The sequence below is a fragment of the Oncorhynchus tshawytscha genome, linkage group LG25 (genome assembly GCF_018296145.1).
Source record: "Oncorhynchus tshawytscha isolate Ot180627B linkage group LG25, Otsh_v2.0, whole genome shotgun sequence".
NCBI classification, from domain to species: domain Eukaryota; kingdom Metazoa; phylum Chordata; class Actinopteri; order Salmoniformes; family Salmonidae; genus Oncorhynchus; species Oncorhynchus tshawytscha.
In genome coordinates, this window is record NC_056453.1 from 6,649,114 (window position 1) to 6,670,882 (window position 21,769).

At 43.0% G+C, this 21,769-nt stretch overlaps 1 protein-coding gene across 2 annotated transcripts; it reads right to left on the reverse strand.

Moving 5' to 3' along the window:
• Positions 1-3,212: 3,212 nt before the first annotated feature.
• Positions 3,213-21,587, reverse strand: LOC112224114 (E3 ubiquitin-protein ligase BRE1B). Of its 2 annotated transcripts, none has more exons than XM_024387427.2 (20): positions 21,480-21,587; positions 20,671-20,839; positions 20,397-20,564; positions 18,593-18,806; positions 18,166-18,363; positions 17,886-18,007; positions 17,545-17,691; positions 17,147-17,221; positions 16,867-16,986; positions 16,358-16,537; positions 15,625-15,760; positions 15,173-15,294; positions 14,657-14,916; positions 14,391-14,508; positions 14,072-14,221; positions 7,320-7,532; positions 6,926-7,051; positions 6,563-6,703; positions 5,647-5,748; positions 3,213-5,489 (listed from the first exon to the last, which is right to left on the reverse strand). In XM_024387427.2, the coding sequence occupies exons 2-20, from the start codon at positions 20,809-20,811 to the stop codon at positions 5,313-5,315; spliced, it is 2,910 nt and encodes a 969-aa protein (XP_024243195.1). In that variant the 5' UTR covers positions 20,812-20,839; positions 21,480-21,587; the 3' UTR covers positions 3,213-5,312. The 2 variants fall into 2 exon arrangements, with proteins under 2 accessions (XP_024243195.1, XP_024243196.1); XM_024387428.2 differs by having other exon boundaries at positions 20,671-20,826; positions 21,480-21,556.
• Positions 21,588-21,769: the final 182 nt, after the last annotated feature.

Here is a 21,769-nt window from a genome sequence, read left to right on the forward strand (position 1 = left end):
GACAGTTACCCCAAATGCTGAACCAGGATCTGCTTGTAGGGTAGAGGTCTGGGCTATATCAGATAGGCCTACTTTCCTTTCTTTGCATGGGAAAAACACATTTCATGCAATTCTATTACATGACTAGAGACATACAGTGGGGCAAAAAAGTATTTAGTCAGCCACCAATTGTGCATGTTCTCCCACTTAAAAAGATGAGGCCTGTAATTTTCATCATAGGTACACTTCAACTATGACAGACAAAATGAGAAGAAAAAAAATCCAGAAAATCTCATTGTAGGATTTTTTAATGAATTTATTTGCAAATTATGGTGGAAAATACATATTTGGTCACCTACAAACAAGCAAGATTTCTGGCTCTCACAGACCTGTAACTTCTTATTTAAGAGGCTCCTCTGTCCTCCACTCGTTACCTATATTAATGGCACCTGTTTGAACTTGTTATCAGTATAAAAGACACCTGTCCACAACCTCAAACAGTCACACTCCAAACTCCACTATGGCCAAGACCAAAGAGCTGTCAAAGGACACCAGAAACAAAATTGTAGACCTGCACCAGGCTGGGAAGACTGAATCTGCAATAGGTAAGCAGCTTGGTTTGAAGAAATGAACTGTGGGAGCAATTATTAGGAAATGGAAGACATACAAGACCACTGATAATCTCCCTCGATCTGGGGCTCCACGCAAGATCTCACCCTGTGGGGTCAAAATTATCACAAGAACAGTGAGCAAAAATCCCAGAACCACACGGGGGGACCTAGTGAATGACCTGCAGAGGGCTGGGACCAAAGTAACAAAGCCTACCATCAGTAACACACTACGCCGCCAGGGACTCAAATCCTGCAGTGCCAGACGTGTCCCCCTGCTTAAGCCAGTACATGTCCAGGCCCGTCTGAAGTTTGCTAGAGAGCATTTGGATGATCCAGAAGAAGATTGGGAGAATGGCATATGGTCAGATGAAACCAAAATATAACTTTTTGGTAAAAACTCAACTCGTTGTGTTTGGAGGACAAAGAATGCTGAGTGGCATCCAAAGAACACCATACCTACTGTGAAGCATGGGGGTGGAAACATCATGCTTTGGGGCTGTTTTTCTGCAAAGGGACCAGGACGACTGATCCGTGTAAAGGAAAGAATGAATGGGGCCATGTATTGTGAGATTTTGAGTGAAAACCTCCTTCCATCAGCAAGGGCATTGAAGATAAAAAATGGCTGGGTCTTTCAGCATGACAATGATCCCAAACACACCGCCCGGGCAACGAAGGAGTGGCTTCGTAAGAAGCATTTCAAGGTCCTGGAGTGGCCTAGCCATTCTCCAGATCTCAACCCCATAGAAAATCCTTGGAGGGAGTTGAAAGTCCGTGTTGCCCAGCAACAGTCCCAAAACATCACTGCTCTAGAGGAGATCTGCATGGAGGAATGGGTCAAAATACCAGCAAGAGTGTGTGAAAACCTTGTGAAGACTTACAGAAAAAGTTTGACCTCTGTCATTGCCAACAAAGGGTATAAAATAAAGTATTGAGATAAACTTTTGTTATTGACCAAATAATTATTTTCCACCATAATTTGCAAATAAATTCATTTAAAAATCTTAATGTGATTTTCTGGATTTATTATCTCATTTTGTCTGTCATAGTTGAAGTGATGAAAATTACAGGCCTCATCTTTTTAAGTGGGAGAACTTGCACAATTGGTGGCTGACTAAATACTTTTGCCCCACTGTATGCAGATTTCTTTTGAAATAATACAAATTACAGGGTTGTCCAATCAAAAGTCCAATCAATTGAAGCAACATCTCAAGACATCAATCAGGAAGTTAAAGCTTGGTCGCAAATGGGTCTTCCAAATGGACAATGACCCCAAGCATACTTCCAAAGTTGTGGCAAAATGGCTTAAGGACAACCAAGTCAAGGTATTGGAGTGGCCATCACAAAGCCCTGACCTCACCCCTATAGAAAATATGAGGGCAGAACTGAAAAAGTGTGTGCGAGCAAAGAGGCCTACAAACCTGTCTCAGTTACACCAGCTCGGTCAGGAGGAATGGGCCAAAATTCACCCAACTTATTGTGGGAAGCTTGTGGAAGGCTACCTGAAACGTTTGACCCAAGTTAAGCAATTTAAAGGCAATGCCATCAAATACTAATTGATTGTATGTAAACCTTTGAACCACTGGAAATGTGCTGAAATAAATCACAATTATTCTGACATTCTTAAAATAAAGTGCTGCTTCTAGCTGACCTAAAACAGGGAATTTTTACTAGATTTAATGTCAGGCATTGTGAAAAACTGAGTTTAAATGTATTTGGCTAAGGTGTATGTATTTGGCTAAGGTGTAACTTCTGACTTCAACTGTAAATGTAACATCAGTTTGGTATATTTATGAAATGTGCAAAAAATTCAAAAAAATAATCCGGATTTTGCTTTGTCATTATGGGGTATTGTGTAGATTGATGAGGAAATTTTAGAGGCTGTAACGTAACAAAACGTGTAAAAAGTCAAGGGGTCTGAATATTTTCCGAATGCACTGTATGTCAATTTACTATCCCCCATGGTAGAAAAGTTGATCTATTCCATTGGTCAGCTTGTCCAAACAGACTCTTGGACAGTTGTGGGACGATAGATCCCAAATTCATACAACCAGTAGGCCTAAAAACATGAATCTGATGCAACAGATCAGAACATTTAGCTTAAAATGTCCTGAAACTATTATTTCTCAACATTATTAGCGCAGCAATGTGCACAAGGCAGTAGGCTAAGCGCATAAGTGTGTTTGGCTACCAGACAATTGAAGAAAGTTCAAAACAAAAAAACATGAGAGAAATACTTATTTCAACGGCATACGGAATCTTTATAAAATAATTGCCTCCACGGATATGGTAAGATTTTGCCAAGGCTACTTTGAAGCTCAAGCCTGCCTTCCATTGCCAATGCATTTGAATGGCGAGTGGGAAGTGCGCTTCAATTACCAGTTCAGAAAAAAACAAAATTGGCTCATTTTAATCATGGCCACAACTATTAACACACAATTACATTTAGAATTGTTGCGGGATTATAAAGCACAGACTGTAGATTTTCCCCCCAAAGGCCTTGTATCTGTATGCTGTGCACATGTTATAAATAAGATAGATTACCCTAAATTATGCAAATCAACCCATATACCGATAAGCATGACCAGTCGAATGTATTTCCATCAGTGAATAGGCTAAAAAGCATTATTTTGCAATTGGATTTTATTCCCTTCTGGACAATTTGCCGGTGCCAAATTTTATTTAAAAATCGGCTTTACTGTTTATTTTTTATTACTAAAAGCCTGCTATTACCACTCACATCACTTTGTTTTAGCAAGATCAAATGTTTTCCCATTGTTCAACTCCCAGGTCAGAAAACCCCATAATGAGTAAATGTATTCAACAGTCAACTCATGATGCGCAAGTCTGTTTTTCCTAGGAAAACTCACCAAATCTACACTCTGTGAAATACAAAATGATCACTATGTTCTGAATGAGAACTGCTTCTTTGTCTATGACATGTATGTTCATAACACAGAGCCCACACTATCCACTTATTAATACCAATCCAAATATCCCGAATCACAAAACTCAAACATTTCATCTAAACATTCTAGAAGTCTTATTTTGAACAGATGCATGATGTTTTTTTTTTGCCATTGACTTTAGATCACAAGAGTCTCACGGTGGTATTTTGAGGCCAGTTATGATTTTGGTTCGCACAGGTGCTAACGTCAAACACATCACCAAGCTCTCATTAAATGGCTAGCATCATCAGAACTGAGGAAAAGGGGGTTCAGAGATTCCATTAAGGCAGAATATGGTTGTAAGATATATATAGAGTGACTGTATATGTGACAATTCAACAACGGACCATCTCTAGTTGTCCAATTGACTGGGGCCAGCAAATCTCACTGTCCAATTGACTGGGGCCAGCAAATCTCACTGTTCAATTGACTGGGGCCAGCAAATCTCACTGTTCAATTGACTGGGGCCAGCAAATCTCACTGTCCAATTGACAGGGGCCAGCAAATCTCACTGTCCAATTGACTGGAGCCAGCAAATCTCACTGTCCAATTGACTGGAGCCAGCAAATCTCACTGTCCAATTGACTGGAGCCAGCAAATCTCACTGTCCAATTGACTGGGGCCAGCAAATCTCACTGTCCAATTGACTGGGGCCAGCAAATCTCACTGTCCAATTGACTGGGGCCAGCAAATCTCATTGTCCAATTGACTGGGGCCAGCAAATCTCATTGTCCAATTGACTGGAGCTGAGTGATTTCTACGTGTTTGACGCTTGCCCTTTGATGGCCCGGTCAAGACGTCTGCACCATTAGAATGGAATTGTGTGTGGGGCCAAAAATATAGTGAAACTATCATTCCATTATTACTGTAGATATATTAAGGACATTTTCTGAAATTACAATCCAAATTATTACATATAGCTCCTTTAATGTTCCAGTAATCTTTAAATTGTCTTGAAAGAGCTGGATGGGATGGCCCACTTAGAATGACACTCCTGAGCTGACTCTTCCACTGAAATGTCATCAGTAACGAGGCACTAAAAACTGCAGATGTTGCGTGTGACTGAGGCGCTCGATCTGCTAGCCACAGGCAAAGTCAAACTAAACTGCCAACTTTAAGTCGAATGATTCCTAGGTATCGACAATAGTATTATCCAGTGAAATCTCTGCACAGGTGCATAACGTGATTGTTACGATAATGAAAGGAACTCCATTTCAACTGAATGGAGTCGTAACGTACACAACTCAACATAGCAACTGAACTAGATACGTGTCCAGTAATGGAATCTCAGTTCTTGAGAATGGTCGTCTTTTCTCTGAATATCCAAAACAAGCACATACAGGTATTCTAAAGGATGATTCTGGGTAAGTCTGTCTCCAAATCATACAGCACCACGACAACTTCCCAGTTCACTTTTACAAGGTGATTAACAGTTTAAAAATGGGCTCAGTTAAATGTTAAGAATTCCACATGGGCAAGATCTGACAGACTAAGATTGGCCAGAAAAACAGAAGTAGTAATACCTTTGTATGAGAGCATGAGCACATCTGTACTTATTACCACCTACCGTACATCGCAATCACTGACAATGCTCTGTTTGGTCACTAGCACCAACCGGCAATGATGCAATTTAAGAAAGTCTTTCCAAAAGGAGCGATTAAAACCGAGAAAAAACAAAACTCTCCAGACACCTCTCCAACCACACCATTTTCCCCCCTTCCTCTCCTTTAGGCTCTGTTCACCGTTGTCTTCTTCTTCTCCTCTCCGTGTAATGGCGTTAGGTGATGTAGATGCGGTGGAAGTCGTTGGCCCCGAAGGCACAGTTACATTTGGGGCACTTCCTCTGTCGGGTGTCGTAGCGCGTCTTCAGACACTCGTAGCAGAACACGTGGAAGCACTTGGTGAGCACCGTCTCCTTGTCGCGGGTGTTGCAGCACGGACAACGCAGCTTCGCCTGAAAGGCGTGGATGAGAGAAAATACAGGGTCCATTTGGATAGAAAGTGTACCACAATAGACAATATGTGAACTTTCTCACATGCACCATCACATGCAATTGATAAAACAAAAGCAAGGCTAGTCCATCAAGATACGCTAAATTTATTTTTTTCACCTTGTACTGGTTAATCTCCTCCTGCAGGATCTCATCAGCATCAGTGTACACCTCCACTTTCTTCTGCTTCTCCAGCTTTCGTCGTAGCCTGGACAGGTCCTCCTAGAAGTTAGACAGTCAAATCAAAATGTTATGACACATTCGCCAAATTGCTTACTACAAGCCCTTAACCAATAATGGAGTTGTAAGAAAAATAAGAGTTGAGAAAATATTTACTAAATAAACAAAAGGAAAAAAATTAAGGAGTAACAATAAAATAACGAGGCTATATACAGGGAGTGCCAAGACAATGTGCGGGGGTACAGTAAAGGTAATTGAGGTAATATGTACATAGGAGTAGCAGCAGCGTAAAAAACAGGGGGGGGTCAATGCAAATAGTCCAGGTAGCCATATTATTAGTTGTTCAGCAACCTTATGGCTTGGGGGTAGAAGCTGTTATAAAACTTTTTGGACCTAGACTTAGTGCCGCTAGTAGAGAAAACAGTCTGACTGGGGTGGCTGTCGAATAGTTAGGGCCTTCCTCTGACACCGCCTAGTATAGAGGTCTCGGATGGCAGGAAGCTTGGCCCCAGTCATGTACTGGGGCGTACGCACTACCCTCTGTAGTGCCATACCAGTCAGGATGCTCTCGATGGTGCAGCTGCATAACTTTTTGAGGATCTGAGGACCCATGCCAAATCTTCTGTCTTCTGAGGGGGAATAGTCGTTGTCGTGCCCTCTTCACGACCATATTAAACCTACTGTTAACATTCACACGCTCTAATTTTCTCTCCCACTGTATTCGATGAAGACTTTTAGGGGTTTGACAAATTAACATATCAGGGCTCCCTCGAAAAATATATGCTCATCTCAATGGGACTGGTTAAATAAAGGATAAATATCTAAAAAGGACAGACTTGACAGTAGTTGTGTGTACCTGTGCTCTTTTGAGGTTGCCCAACTCCCTCTCTCTGGCGGTGCGGTTCTCGGACACAGAAACCTGGATCTCTCTCAGCTTGGACTGGGTGTGTTCCAGCTGCACCTTCAGGTCTTCAGCCAGCTGGGCTGCCTCCACCGCCTGGGGACATGGCGGGGCAAGAAACACTCAGAGATACTCCCAACAGAACGTTACAAGAAGAGTGACCAGCAATACAATTGCTCGTATTGTCGTATTAGTAATTGCTCGTATTAGTAACCATGGTATTACAGCATAAATAGTAAAAGCAGTAGTATTGGTAAGGTAACTGTGGAAGAAGGAGAGTTTAAAAGTATCTTAGTAGTAGAGGTATTGTTTTCCTACCTTCCTCTTGTTTAGTTCTAGTGCTTGTGTGCGGACTCCTAACTCTTTCTCCAGAGTGGCCAGTGAGCTCTGGAGGATGCCCTCCTTCTCCTCCAGCTTCTGTACAACCAATAGCTGAGCTTCCACCTGTGACAGACAGCAAAGGGAACCAATCAGACCTCTTCCTCATTGGCTCAGAAACACAAGTATTATCCGGACTACTATCAAATGTGCATTTTTATTTCATTTCATTAGTGAATAGCCAATATGGCCTGAGATATTTTTTGGGCCAAAGGTTTTCGTTTAAAAAAAGTTTCCCTTGCAAAATAAGTTGAGCACCTGTTATAAATCTGCTTTGCAAGTTGCCCTGGAAATAAACACACAAAGCGAGTCCATCATCCACAGTCCCTCTCACCTGGGTCTTGAAGGTTAGCACCTGGTCGGCCAGCTCCTCCTTCTCCTCCCTCAGCAGCTTGTAGATCTGGTTGGACTTGATGCGTTCCGACATCAGCTTGAAGTTGGCGTCATCCTTCTCCCTCAGCTGCTGCATCAGCCGGCTGTTCTGCTCCTGCATGTCCTCAAAGGCCTGGCCCGTCACGTCCATCTCACTCAGTAGGGCCTCCTCCTCCTGGACACAATGGAGAGGCACGGGGGGTGGGAGGTTGGAATAGAGTTGGCATTTGTTTTTTAATTTAACTGTTAGATATGTAGTTTCATGTCATTGAGGTTAAATCTCCTTAATAGAGAGAGACAGACACCTGTTACCATATGCCAGATGAAAACAGATCAGTGTTATTTACAGTGCATTCGGGAACGTATTCAGACCCCTTGACTTGTTCCACATTTTGTTACGTCACAGCCTTATTCTATAATTAATTAAATTGTTTCTACCCTCAATCTACATACAATAACCCATAATGACAAAGCAAAAACTGTCTTTTAGAATTTGTTGCAAAGTCTCCGGAGACGGAATAGGCATTGTTGTGCCCTCTTCACGACTGTCTTGGTGTGTTTGGACCATGATAGTTTGTTGGTGGACACCAAGGAAATTAAAGCTCTGAACCTGCTCCACTACAGCCCTGTCGATGAGAAATGGGGGCATGCTCGGCCTTACTTCACGTTGAGGGAGCGGATCGGTCTCTGACCTCCTCCCTATAGGCTGTCTCATCGTTGTCGGTGATCAGGCCTACCACTGTTGTGTTGTCTGCAAACTTAATGATGGTGTTACAGGAGGGGTGAGCACGCACCCCTGAGGGGCCCCCATGTTGAGGATCAACGTGGCAGATGTTTTGTTACCTACCCTTACCAGCTGGGGGTCGGCCCATCAGGAAGTCCAGGATCCAGTTGCAGAGGAAGGTGTTTAGTTCTAGGGTCCTTAACTTAGTGATGAGCTTTGAGGGCACTATAGTGTTGAACACGATTCTCACGATGTGTTGATTTTGTCCAGGTGGGAAAGGGCAGTGTGGAGTGCAATAGCGATTGCGTCATCTGTGGATCTGTTGGGGCGTTATGCGAATTGGAGTGAGTCTAGGGTTTTCGGGATGATGGTGTTGATGTGAGCCATGACCAGCCATTCAAAGCACTTCATGGCTACCGACGTGAGTGCTACGGGGCAGTAGTCATTTAGGCAGGTTACCTTTGCTTTCTTGGGCACAGGGACTATGGTGGTCTGCTTGAAATACGTAGGTATTACAGACTCGGTCAGGGAGAGGTTGAAAATGTCAGTGAAGACACCTGCCAGTTGCCCTACCCTATACCACAACGCAATGCTATTCAAATGAAGTCCGTTGATACATATTACACTGAACAAAAATATAAACTCAACTTGTAAAGTGTTGGTTCCATGAGCTGAAAGATGCTAGAAGTTTTCCATACACACAAAAAGCTTAGTGAGCATGTCTCCTTTGCCAAGATAATCCATCCACCTGACAGGTGTGAAATCAAGAAGCTGATTAAACAGCATGATCATTACATAGGTGCACCTTGTGCTGGTAGACAAGAAAAGGCCATTCTAAAATGTGCAGTTTGGTCACACAACACAATGCCGCAATGTCTCAAATTGAGGGAGCATGCAATTGGCATGCTGACTACAGGAATGTCTACCAGAGCAGTTGCCAGAGAATTGAATGTTCATTTCTCTAACATAAGCCAGCTCCAACATCTTTTTAGAGAATTTGGCATTACGTCCAACCGTCCTCACAACTGCAGACCATGTGTAACCACACCAGCCCAGGACCTCCACATCCGGCTTCTTCAACTGCGGGATCGTCTGAGACCAGCTACTCGGACAGCTGATAAATCTGTGGGTTTGCACAACCATCTCGGGGAAGCTTGTCGGACGACATACCTTAATACATATGGTAGTTAGACTATTAACATAATGCAAGAGAACAATGTAGAAAGAGTGGATAGCACCAAAGCAACACAAAATGTCACAGGGCCTAACATGTTTTTTCCCCCTCTCCAATGTCGGACGATCACGGGCCTTTTGCAGCTAACAATTCGTTGTTTGGCTTATTGTTTTAAAATCTTGATTTCCCCTTTCTCCACAATCCTCATTCGATTTGAATGTGACTTGTTGGCCTAGACATAACCTCCTCTTTTATGATCAACCATCGAATTAACTTAGTGGCCTAACGGAGTTCCATCTCAGAAAGTTGTTTGCGATTAGCCTCAATAAAAACAGTATAGTAATAATGAGAACAATAGCAAGATAGGTTTCTGCGTTACTTGACAAAAGTGTAGGCAAAATAAATTGTGCTGTTGGAAAATCCCCCCTTGCAAACCAAACAGCCAATAATATAGGCCTACACCAATAGGCTACTGTCCATAAAAGTTGCACTAAACATTACTTTCACAAGTTAAACTTAAACTAAAAGTGTTTATTAATGTCATTGAATTGCTCAACAGGCAATTGGGCATAAGATCCCACAGCAGCACATTCAATAAGCTGGAACGAAAAATAAATGAATGATGATTCTGTGTTTTCAATAACTTAAAAATTGTGCATTTAAATAAAAACGAACAATCAGATAAAAATACTATTTAGCCTATAACATTCTTTATAACACTTGAATGAACATTGGCTTAGGCTAAAAATCGAACTGTATATCGAACTGTACAAATCCTAAATATACAGTGCCTTAGTATCCACATTGTTGTTACAGCCTGAATTTAAATGAATTTCTCACACCCATCTACACAGAATGCCCCATAATGACAAAGTGAAACTTTTGCAAATGTATTGAACATTAAATACAGAAATCTCATTTACATACAGTGGGGCAAAAAAGTATTTAGTCAGCCACCAATTGTGGCAATTTTTTTTCTCATTTTGTCTGTCATAGTTGAAGGTTACCTATGATGAAATTTACAGGCCTCATCTTTTTAAGTGGGAGAACTTGCACAATTGGTGGCTGACTAAATACTTTTTTGCCCCACTGTAAGTATCTACACTGCTCTGCTATGACACTCCAAATTGAGCTCAGATGCATCCAATTTCCTTTGATCATCCTAGAAACGCCACTACAACTTGGAGTCCACCTGTGGCCAATTCAATTGTTTGGACATTATTTAGAAAGACACACCTGTCTATAGAAGGTCCCACAGTTGACAGTGCATGTCAGAGCAGTAACTCTATCATGAAGTCAAAGGAACTGTCTGTAGATCTCAGAGAGAGAATTGTGATAAGGCATATCTGGAAACACGTATAAAAACTATTTCTAGTCTTGAAAGTTTCCAAGAGCACAGTGGTCTCCAGCAATGGGAAATTATAAAAAAAATATGGAACTACCCAGACTCTGCCTTAGAGCTGACCTAACGACCAAACTGAGTAAGGTGGACCTTGGTCAGGGAGGTGACCAAGAAACCAATGAAGCCTCTTAGCTGAGATCGGAGAACCTACCAGAAGGACAACAGTCTCTAAGGCACTTCACCAATCTGGGCTTTATGGGAGAGTGGCGATATGGAAGCCACTCCTGAGAAAAAGGCACATGACAGCACACCTGGAGTTTGCAGAAAGGCATGTGAAATACAGAAATACTTATGATCTCAGTGGTCTGATGAGACAAATGTAACTATCTGCCCTGAACACAAAGCACTATCTCTGGAGAAAACCAGGCACTGCTCATCACACATCCCTACCATGAAGCATGGTGGTGGCAGCATCATCATCATGCTATGAGGATGCTCTTCAGCAGCAGGGACTGGTAAGGGAACCATGACTGGAGCAAAATACAGGCAAATCCTTGATGAGAACCTACTTCAGAGTGCAAATGACCTAAAGGTTTCTGGCAAGGAACACCAGCATGTAAACCTTTTCTGCCCCAGAGTATAGAACTCAGCAGAATGATAGACTTGCAGAATATTCGGTCAGTGTTTACAAGTGACTTCGGTCAGGTCTGCTGGCTCATCTTTATCATTCGGCCTAAAACCGAAGAACTGCCAAAAAGGAGAAGATGTGCTTTTCTTTCCCACCAAATCAGCCATAACTTTTTACTATACTATACTAGTGAAATGTCACTTCCATTTTTTTTTTACAGTCTGAAACTGTCAGTCACAAATGTGCTTACCTACATGATCAACAACAGCCTACAATTGAAACGGCTATAATATATATATATTTTTAAAGATGTGCTAATCCCACTGGGCACATATGTCAGTTCAACATCTAGTTTTGATTTACATTTGACTGAGTTGTCAATTAACATTAAAACAACAAAAATCACATCATTGGATTTAGGTTAAGTTGACTTTTTGTAAATCAAATCAGTTTTCCATGTTGATTCAACGACATTGCATAGGCTTTTGGGGTTGAAATTGTGAAAACAACATTGATTCAACCAGTTTTTACCCAGTGGGATATACACTGAGTCTACAAAACATTAAGAACATCTGCTCTTTCCATGACAGACTGACCAGGTGGTGAAAGCTATGATCCATTATTGATGTCACTTGCTAAATCCACTTCAAATCAGTGTAGATGAAGGGGAGGCGACAGGTTAAAGGATTTTTAAGCCTTGAGACATGGGTTGTGTCTGTGCCATTCAGAGGGTGAATGGGCAAGACAAAAGATTTATATGCCTTTGAACGGGGTATGGTAGTAGGTGCCAGGCAGAACTGTGAAGAACTGCAACACTGCTGTGTTTTTCACACTCAACAATTTCCCGTGTGTAACAAGAATAATCCAACACCCAAATTGACATCCATCCAACCAACTTGACACAACAGTGGGAAGCATTGGAGTCAACATGGGCCAGCATCCCTGTGGAACGCTTTCGAGTCCATACCCTGACGATTTGAGACTGTTCTGAGGGCAAAAAGGGGTGCAACTGAATATTAGGAATGTATTCTTAAATGTTTGGTATACTCACTAACTGATGAGTATATAAACACAGCAAAAAAAAGAAACGCCCCTTTTTCAGGGCCCTGTCTTTCAAAGATTATTTGGATTATTTGATTAATTTTTACAAATTCCTTAACAGATTTTCATTGTAAATGGTTTTCCATGCTTGTTCAATGATCATGCCCCTGTAGAACAGTCGTTAAGACACTAACAGCTTACGGATGGTGGTCAATAAAGGTCACAGTTATGAAAACGTAGGACACTAAGAGGCCTTTCTACTGACTCTGAAAAACACCAAAAGAAAGATGCCCAAGGTCCCTGCTCATCTGCGTGAACGTGCCTTAGGCATGCTGCAAGGAGGCAAGAGGACTGCAGATGTGGCCAGGGCAATAAATTGCAATGTCCGTACTGGGAGACGCCTAAGACAGTGCTACAGGGAGACAGGACGGACAGCTGATCGTCCTCGCAGTGGCAGACCACGTGTAACACCTGCACAGGATCGGTACACCCGAACACCACACGTGCGGGACAGGTACTGGATGGCAACAACAACTGCCCGAGTTACACCAGGAACGCACAATCCCTCCATCAGTGCTCAGACTGTTCGCAATAGACAGAGGCTGGACTGAGGGCTTGTAGGCCTGTTTTAAGGCAGGTCCTCACCAGCAACAACGTCGCCCATGGGCACAAACCCACCGTCACTGGACCAGACAAGACTGGCGAAAAGTGCTCTTTACTGACGAGTTACGGTTTAGTCTCACCAGGGGTGATGGTCGGGTTCGCGTTTATCGTCGAAGGAATGAGCGTTACACCGAGGCCTGTAATCTGGAGCGGGATCGATTTGGAGGTGGAGGGTCTGTCAAGATCTGGGGCGATGTGTCACAGCATCATCAGACTGAGCTTGTTGTCTTTGCAGGCAATCTCAACGCTGTGCGTTACAGGGAAGACATCCTCCTCCCTCATGTGGTACCCTTCCTGCAAGCTCATCCTGACATGACCATCCAGCATGACAATGCCACCAGCCATACTGCTCGTTCTGTGTGTGATTTCCTCCAAGACAGGAATGTCAGTGTTCTGCCATGGCCAGTGAAGAGCCCGGATCTCAATCCCATTGAGCAGGTCTGGGACCTGTTGCATCGGAGGGTGAAGGCTAGGGTCATTCCCCCCAGAAATGTCCAGGAACTTGCAGGTGCCTTGGTGGAAGAGTGGGATAACATCTCACAGCAAGAACTGGCAAATCTGGTGCAGTCCATGAGGAAGAGATACATTAAGCACTGCAGTGCATCTGGTGGCCACACCAGATACGGACTTATTTTTGATTTTGACCTCCCCCCTTTGTTCAGGGACACATTATTAAATTTCTGTTAGTCACATGTCTGTGGAACTTGTTCAGTTTATGTCTCAGTTGTTGAATCATGTTATGTTCATACAAATATTTACACATGTTAAGTTTGCTGAAAATAAATGCAGTTTACAGTGAGAGGACGTTTCTTTTTTTTTTTGCTGAGTTTATTTGTTTTATTACTTTTTACCCATTTTTCATGATATCCAAATTGGTAGTTACAGTCTTGTCCCATCACCGCAACTCTCGTACAGACTCAGAGGCGAAGGTCGAGAGCACAACCCCGCCAAGCACACTGCTTGCATAACCCTACCAATTTGAAACCCCGTCCTCCCCTACTGCGATACCTCACTTATTCCATTGTTTCTTTTGACCGGGGATTTCAAAGAAATGACAAAGCCAAGGCAAACCCACCGCAATTGTGATAGAGCATATTCAGCACCTCTGCAAAATATTTTAATGTGTAGTGGAAATACAGTACCTGTTTGGTGGCCGTGAGCTTCTTCTGTAGGTGATCGATCGTCTCCTCTGCCACGCGTATTTTCCTGAGAGCGTCCTCATCAGCCAGCTTCTTGCTCTCCTTCCTCTCCCTCTCCTCCAGCTCTCGAACCCGCACCCGCAACTCATCCACCTGGGACAGAGGGTGGATTTAGGTATAACACACAGACTGAGACATTACTTCAGCTTGTAGTGGGGGGGAGAGATTCAGATAACACTAACCATCTCATGAATTGACTTTCAATGATAACCTACAGTTCAGGTTGGAATTTGAAGAAGTCAAAGAGCATAGTTGGACAAACCTCGGCTTTAGACTTGCGCTCTGCTGCCATAAGCTGCACTTTGTCTCGCTGCTCTTTGGGAGCTGATTTATACATGTCCAAAAGTAGCTTCATCTCCTTCTGAGACTCCTGGGCTTTCCTGAGGGGAAAGAAGAATGTACCGTAGAAGGGTTAGCACTACCTAACTCCAGAATATGACAATGAGTTAATTCCTCTACTATATGACAGTACCCTTAATTCTATATAAAATACGAGTTGTGTGTTCTGTGACCAAAAACTAAACATACTTAAGTTCAGCCCTCAGCATCTTCAGTGTGTCCGAATCTTTTCTCTTCAACTCTTCGCTGCGCTGTCGCTCCCTTTCTCGCTCCCTCTCTCGCTCCCTTTCGGCCTCCCTCTCTCTCTCCCGGGACCGCTGTCTCTCCAGCTCCCTCCTCCTCTCCTCCTCCTCTTCTTGGTCTTCATCCTCTTCTTTCTTCACCTCCAGGCTGTCACTCACCGGCTCCTCCAACGACAGAAGCCCAGTGTCACCACTCTGGCACCGCAACTGACAAAGGGACATCAATCGCATTTATCACATTGTCATACCAAATATCATGATTCAAGTGTCATGTTTATCCTGAATCTCAAGTTTTGTTGAACCAGGACCTAACCACCTCACCAGGGCAAACTCCAGGCTGTAGTTAACCTATAATATGGGTCCAGAGTTTGACCCGGTCAGGTCCTATGGCTCTATCTATGAACTACGCATATTGATGAAATATTCTTAGAGAGCAGAAGAAAGTGCAGGATCAGTTGCCTACCTTATTGATCTCCATCTGTGTTTCTCGGAGCTTCCGCTTGTAACGCTGCACGTCACCTTTCAGCTGGTGGTTGTGGTTCTGGAGGCTGCTGATGAGGTGGCGCATCTCTCTGTTGATTGGGCCTGAGGGAAAGATCAAAAGGGACAGAGGTGTCGATAAGATAATGACCATGGGTTTTCAGTCAGCGCCGTCGCAGTGTTTTGTCCAACTATTGTCTGGTGCGCTAAACTTGTGAGCAATATGGATAGGATACATTCCTCCCAAACACACAGTCAACATCCTTGGTTACAGAAAATGATTAAATAAACAAGACATGCATATATTACTAAGTACATAAGATCACTGAAAATAGTTCATTCAAACATCTCACAGAAAAACATTGGCTTTTTATGAGAAACCTTCAGTGATAGAAACAAGCCTAGGGAGTGGGAGTTGTGGACATGAGATGTTACCTGCTTGCTCGTTGGCCGCTAGGTTCTGCTCAAACTCGATACGCAGCATTTCATACTCCTTGCGCACCTGCGCCAGCGTGTCTTCCAGCTGGATGACCTCAGTGCGGAGCTTCTTCTGTAGTGACAGCTCGTCACTCTGAAAAGATGACGAACAACACCAACTTTTGTTGACGGCTGTCGAACAGAGACATCACACCAATCTCTGACATCATGACTACTAGTGTTGGCCATGTTTTTATCATTTGTGATGTAATCCACTTTCACGGTTGCCACGGCATTACCTTTCCAACCACATATATTCCTTTTTGTATTCATGATATATGTGCCAGACCTGGGTTCAAGTAGTATTAGTTCTCTATCAAATACTTTAGATGTGCCAGGCAAGCTCAATCAAGCACAATGTAACCAATGGAATAGTCCCAAAAGGTCCAAACCCATCCATCTGGTACCCCAGACAGGCACAATCAAGCACAATGTAACCAATGGAATAGTCCCAAAAGGTCAAAACCCATCCATCTGGTATCCCAGACAGGCTCAATCAAAGCATGTATATTAAAAAAACGGGTCTAATATGCTGAAATGTTGATTTTAAATCAGTGGCTCCCTCCTACACTTAAGTCATTTGTCAGTTTATCTTATCCAAAGCGACAACCAGTGCATTGAACTAAGGGAGGTACAACCAAGTTCACCATGACTGCAAGTAAAACCTATCTGCTAAATTAGTGCTTCTGACCTCCATATGCTCGATCTGTCTGAGGTGGGCGTTCTTGGCGGTGAGGAGCAGGGCCCGGGCCTCGTCCAGCTGGGTCTTCACCCCGAGAGACTCGTTGTAGAGCAGTGAGAACTGGGACTGCAGGCACTTGTAGTCTGCGGTCTCCTTCACCACATCCTCTGGAATATTTTTCAGGTCCAACTGAAAAGGAGTTAAGAGAGTGAGTTACCCCCCTCATACACTGTACGATGCCTTGGGACCTGCTGAAAAACTATATAAATGCAATCAATTTGGGATAGAGCAAACAGAAAAGTAAATGCATTCAATGATATTACATACAGAGTATAGATTCAATGATCATAATGACAAACACAAGTTGTTGTGTTTATACATTCTACAATTATTGTCTTCCTTGACTTGACACCTGACTCATCAAGACTGTCTAAATAGTGAGCATATCCTTTGTTAAGCAGACAGAGTATTGCGCTGAGTTTAGTCTTGTATTCCCTCAGAGGAGACGACTTCTGTACCTTGAGCTTCTCACTCTCCCTCACAGCCTCTTGGAGCTCCTGCTGTAGTTTCTCCAGTTCCGCCATGCGGTTGTTGGCCAGCTCTTGGTTTTGCTCCAACTCTGCATTCAGGCTCTCAAACTAACAGACATAATAATGACAGTATGAAGTTAAATTATTATCACTTTTGGCACCAATTCAACTCCATATGACTGGGTTGGAATACAACAATGTATCAAAACAAGACTGAAGGGAAGCTCAAGAACATGGCTGGACAAAAAAGTGACAAGTCTGCACTCACCTTCTGTATATTGAGAGTGATCTGGCCTCCGGGTAGCCCCCCTGAGCTGCCAGTGGTGTAGTAGCCCGAGTTCAACTGGACAGAATAATCATAAGATGTGTTTAGCGAACTTGGCCCATACATTAGTTCAGACACTAACCTAGAAATATTACAATAGTAATATAAATGTGGTTACAGTCTTCATTTAGACTATACAATATCAAAACATGATTTTACCCATGTGCATACAGCAGGACATAGATAAACACACACAGCTGCGATTCAATGGCTGGCATGCTCTGGTGCCTTATCGCTGGCCATAGATGCATAATGGAGAGTGCCATCAGCAATGATGAGATACAGGACTATACACACATACAAAGTATACACACCCACCCACGCACACAAATGAAACAAACCTGCTCAAGTGCTTCAGCTAGATGCTTGTTGAGCTTCTGTTCCCTTTTACGGAGCTTTTCGATGTCCCACTGCAGATCCTCCACAGCAGTCTCCATCTCAGACACCTTGGTCTCCGAGCTCGTCACCTTATCCACAAGCTCATTGTACTGAACAAGAGAAGTACAGATGAGAACATTTGATTAAGAAATTGACTGGATGAATTTACACAATCGCCATTTATTACCACCGATGAGAAATGGCAGACATTCAATTTGAGGATACAAAAGCGTGAGAGGACACACCATGGAGATGTGGGCATTCCCAATCCACCCACACTACATTATAGGGTGAGGCAAAGTACCTCCATAGACATCTTGTGGTGTCTGCCCTGCAGGGAGGAAGCCAGGTCTTGTAGTCTGCTATTCTCCTCCAGCAGAGTGCGATTCAGACGGAGCAGCTCTTCCTGGCTGTCATCCTCACACACTGACAAAGACAACACAGTTACTAGGGTTACTCAACTGTGAATGTCACAGTAGGGAAATCCTCAACATGTTTATGCCACATTTAGAACCCAAATGCTTCTACAACAACAAAGTGAAAAAAAATATTGTCCCTAGTCATGAGTGAGTCTGAATAGTTACCTGCGGACTGGATCTGGGTGCATAGGCCGTCGATGCGGCTGTGCAACCTGTCGAAGACGCAGACCATGCAAGCAGCGGCCTCTTTGCTAAACTGCATCCTGTCCTGCAGCTGCAGGCTGAGCTCCTCCTCACTGCTGTTGTCCAGAATGGAGAGGAAGGCCTTGGCACTCTCACTGAGGGAAGTAGTGGGCGGAGGTGCTACAGATCATGGTGATAAGTAAAAATGGACGGGAGGACTTAGGATGTGGTTGAAAATATAAATGTGGCATAAGTGCTAGAAAGGTGTACTGCTTTGTTACGTTTCCATACCTCACATCAGTTATTACAGGTGGCAAAGCAATGGACTTGGAGGTATCATTACTGCAGATCAGAGCTAGATATGCATAGAGAAAGGTTGAGCGAGCGAGAGAGTAGGGATCATCTTTACCTGTTGTCGAGTCCTGCTGTGGTTCAGGAGCTTTCTCCATAACATCAGGTGCGGGAGGCTGTGTCTCCTCGTGTTCTGTTGCTGGTGGAGGGGGTGGTGGAATCATCATACCATCCTCTTCTATTGGGGTAGGGGCAGAGACCGGCATAGCAGGCGGTGCTGGGACCACCGTGGGGTCAATGCGGAGGCGCAGGACGTGAACATTTTCTTCCAACTGGAAGTCAAAGAAAGGGTAATTCAGTATGGGTGGGGGTTACATTTTAGGTTAAGCATACAGTACAAGTCAAAAGTTTGGACACACCTACTCATTCAAGGGTTTTTTTTATTTATTTTTTAAATAATAGTGAAGACATCAACACTGAAGTAACACACATGGAATCATGTAGCAACCAAAAAAGTGTTACACAAATCAAAATATATTTTAGATTCTTCAAAGTAGCCACCCTTTGCCTTGATGACAGCTTTGCACACTCTTGGCATTCTGTCAACCAGCTTCATGAGTTAGTCACCTGGAATACATTTCAACTAACAGGTGTGCCTTGTTAAAAGAACATTTGTGGAATTTCCTTCCTTCTTAATGTGTTTGAGCCAATCAGTTGTGTTGTGACAAGGTAGGGATGGTATACAGAAGATAGCCCTACTTGGTAAAATACCAAGTCCATATTATGGCAAGAACAGCTCAAATAAGCAAAGCAAAATGACAGTCCATCATTACTTTAAGACATGGTCAGTCAATCCAGAAGATTTCAAGAACTGAATGTTTCTTCAAATGCCATCGCAAAAACCATCAAGCGCTAGGAAAGGAAGACCCAGAATTTCTTCTGCTGCAAAGGATAAGTTCATTAGAGTTGGCCTCAGAAATTGCAGCCAAAATAAATGTTTCACAGAGTTCAAGTAACAGACTTCTCAACATCAAGTGTTCAGAGGAGACTGCATTAATCAGGCCTCCATGGTCGAATTGCTGCAAAGAAACCACTACTAAAGTTCACCAATAAGAAAAAGAGACTTGCTTGGGCCAAGAAACACGAGCAATGGACATTAGACCAGTGGAAATATGTCCTTTGGTCTGATGAGTCCAAATTTGAGATTTTTGGTCCCAACCGCCGTGTCTTTGTGAGACGCAGAGTAGGTGAATGGATGATCTCCGTATGATGTGGTTCCCACCGTGAAGCATGGAGGAGGTGGTGTGATGGTGCTTTGCCGGCTACACTGTTGGTGATTTATTTTGAATTCAAGGCACACTTAACCAGCATGGCTACCACAGCATTCTGCAGCGATACGCCATCCCATCTGGTTTGGGCTTAGTGGGACTATCATTTGTTTTTCAACAGGACAATGAGCCAATACATCTCCAGGCTGTGTAAAGGGATATTTGACCAAGGAGAGTGATGAAATGCTGCATCAGATAACATGGCCTCCAATCACTCGACCTAAACCCAATTGAGTTGGTTTGGGATGAGTTGGACCGCAGAGTGAAGGAAAAGCAGCCAACAACTGCTCAGCATATGCGGGAACTCCATCAAAACGGTTGGAAAAGCATTCCAGGTGAATCTGGTTGAGAGACTGCCAAGAGTGTGCAAAGATGTCAAGGCAAAGGGTTGTTACTTTGAAGAATTTGTTTTAACACTTTTTTTGGTTACTACACTGTGTTATTTCATAGTTTGATGTCTTCACTATTATTACACAATGTAGAAAATAGTAAAATCAAGAAAAACCCTTGAATGAGTAGTTGTGTCCAAACTTTTGACTGGTACTGTATGTCTATGATCCTTCAAGGCAGCAAACGATTGTGGAATGTACGTACCTGGGACCAGTAACGATTCACAATGAGCAGTGTGGTATCATCAGTGGCTTGTCGCTTTTCCAGCTTCTCGATCTTCTCTCGCAACTCGTCCTCCATGGTCTGCCTCTGCTCCAGACGCTCACTCAGCTTCTTATTCTTAAACTGGATCACTTTCATGTCCATTTCCTCCTGCAGATGTGAAATACATGATAATGAAGATGATAACCATGTAGGAGGGATAATATACTTCATTATAGACAAGACCAAGATGCAGAGGCCAAAAATAGTGACTAACCGTAGAGGACACTCCCCCAATGCGTATTGGCTCAATGAGAGTGGTGGTGGTCTTCTCCTCTTTTTTACTTTTTTTCTCAGGTGGACCAGGGGGGCTGTCCCCACCTGAGGCTCGCTTCCCTCCCCCGGTGCCAGACATCATTGCTGCTTATGCAACCTAAGTGTGACAGCTGTTTTAGGACACAAAAATGATAAATTGTACATTCGTTAACATAATTAATCAGCTGACGATGTACTCTGTGATGGCAAAAGAGACATTTAGCAATATAGACATTTAGCGTTGATGACAAGACTGATTATCTCCCCTTGTCAACAACACTAGGGTTTTTTCATTGTGTCACCAACTCGAGGTTAAATTTAGCCAATGTTACTTAAGCTAACGACTATCTGGTATCTAACTACAAATAATTTGTGTTGATTTCTTACAATTGTTGGCGAATAAATGTAGATTTGTAAATGTCAATTCAATTAAGGCCAGAATGTCCCGCAAGCTAACTTGTAAGCTATCCAGTTTCCGATGTGAGAATTGTGCACCTAAACTTGCAAAGTGGCCATCAAAAACTTGGCATATATACCTCAGCTACCTAAATAGCGGTAGTTGCGTCTTAGCTATATTTTACTACCTAGTGTAGTTTTTGCAAGCATCTATCTAGCTAACAGGCTAATGCTGCTGTAAAGAATGCTAGCAGATTAGCAACTGTGAGTACAATACGGCGTATTTCCTCGAATCAGTTTTAAAAGTAATCATATATAGGGTAGTATTAATTAATTCACGTTTTTATTTCCCGATCACTAAGAAATATGACAAACCTTTCAGAAAGAGACCTCGTACAACATTGCCACTAAACGGAGATGACGACAGTAGCTATTTCCTGTATAGCACGGTAAGTGTACTTCTTCTTCTTCTTCTTCTTCTTCTTCTTCTTCATCTTTTTCTTCTTTGAGGTTTAACGGCAGTTGGTATCCAATTTATTGCATTACCGCCACCTACTAGACTGGAGTACAACTCCCTCACACTTTGCTTGCTAGATAAAATGCCATAAATACCCTACCATCTAATACTACACTCACTAATTTCAAAATTATTTAAAATAAAATGA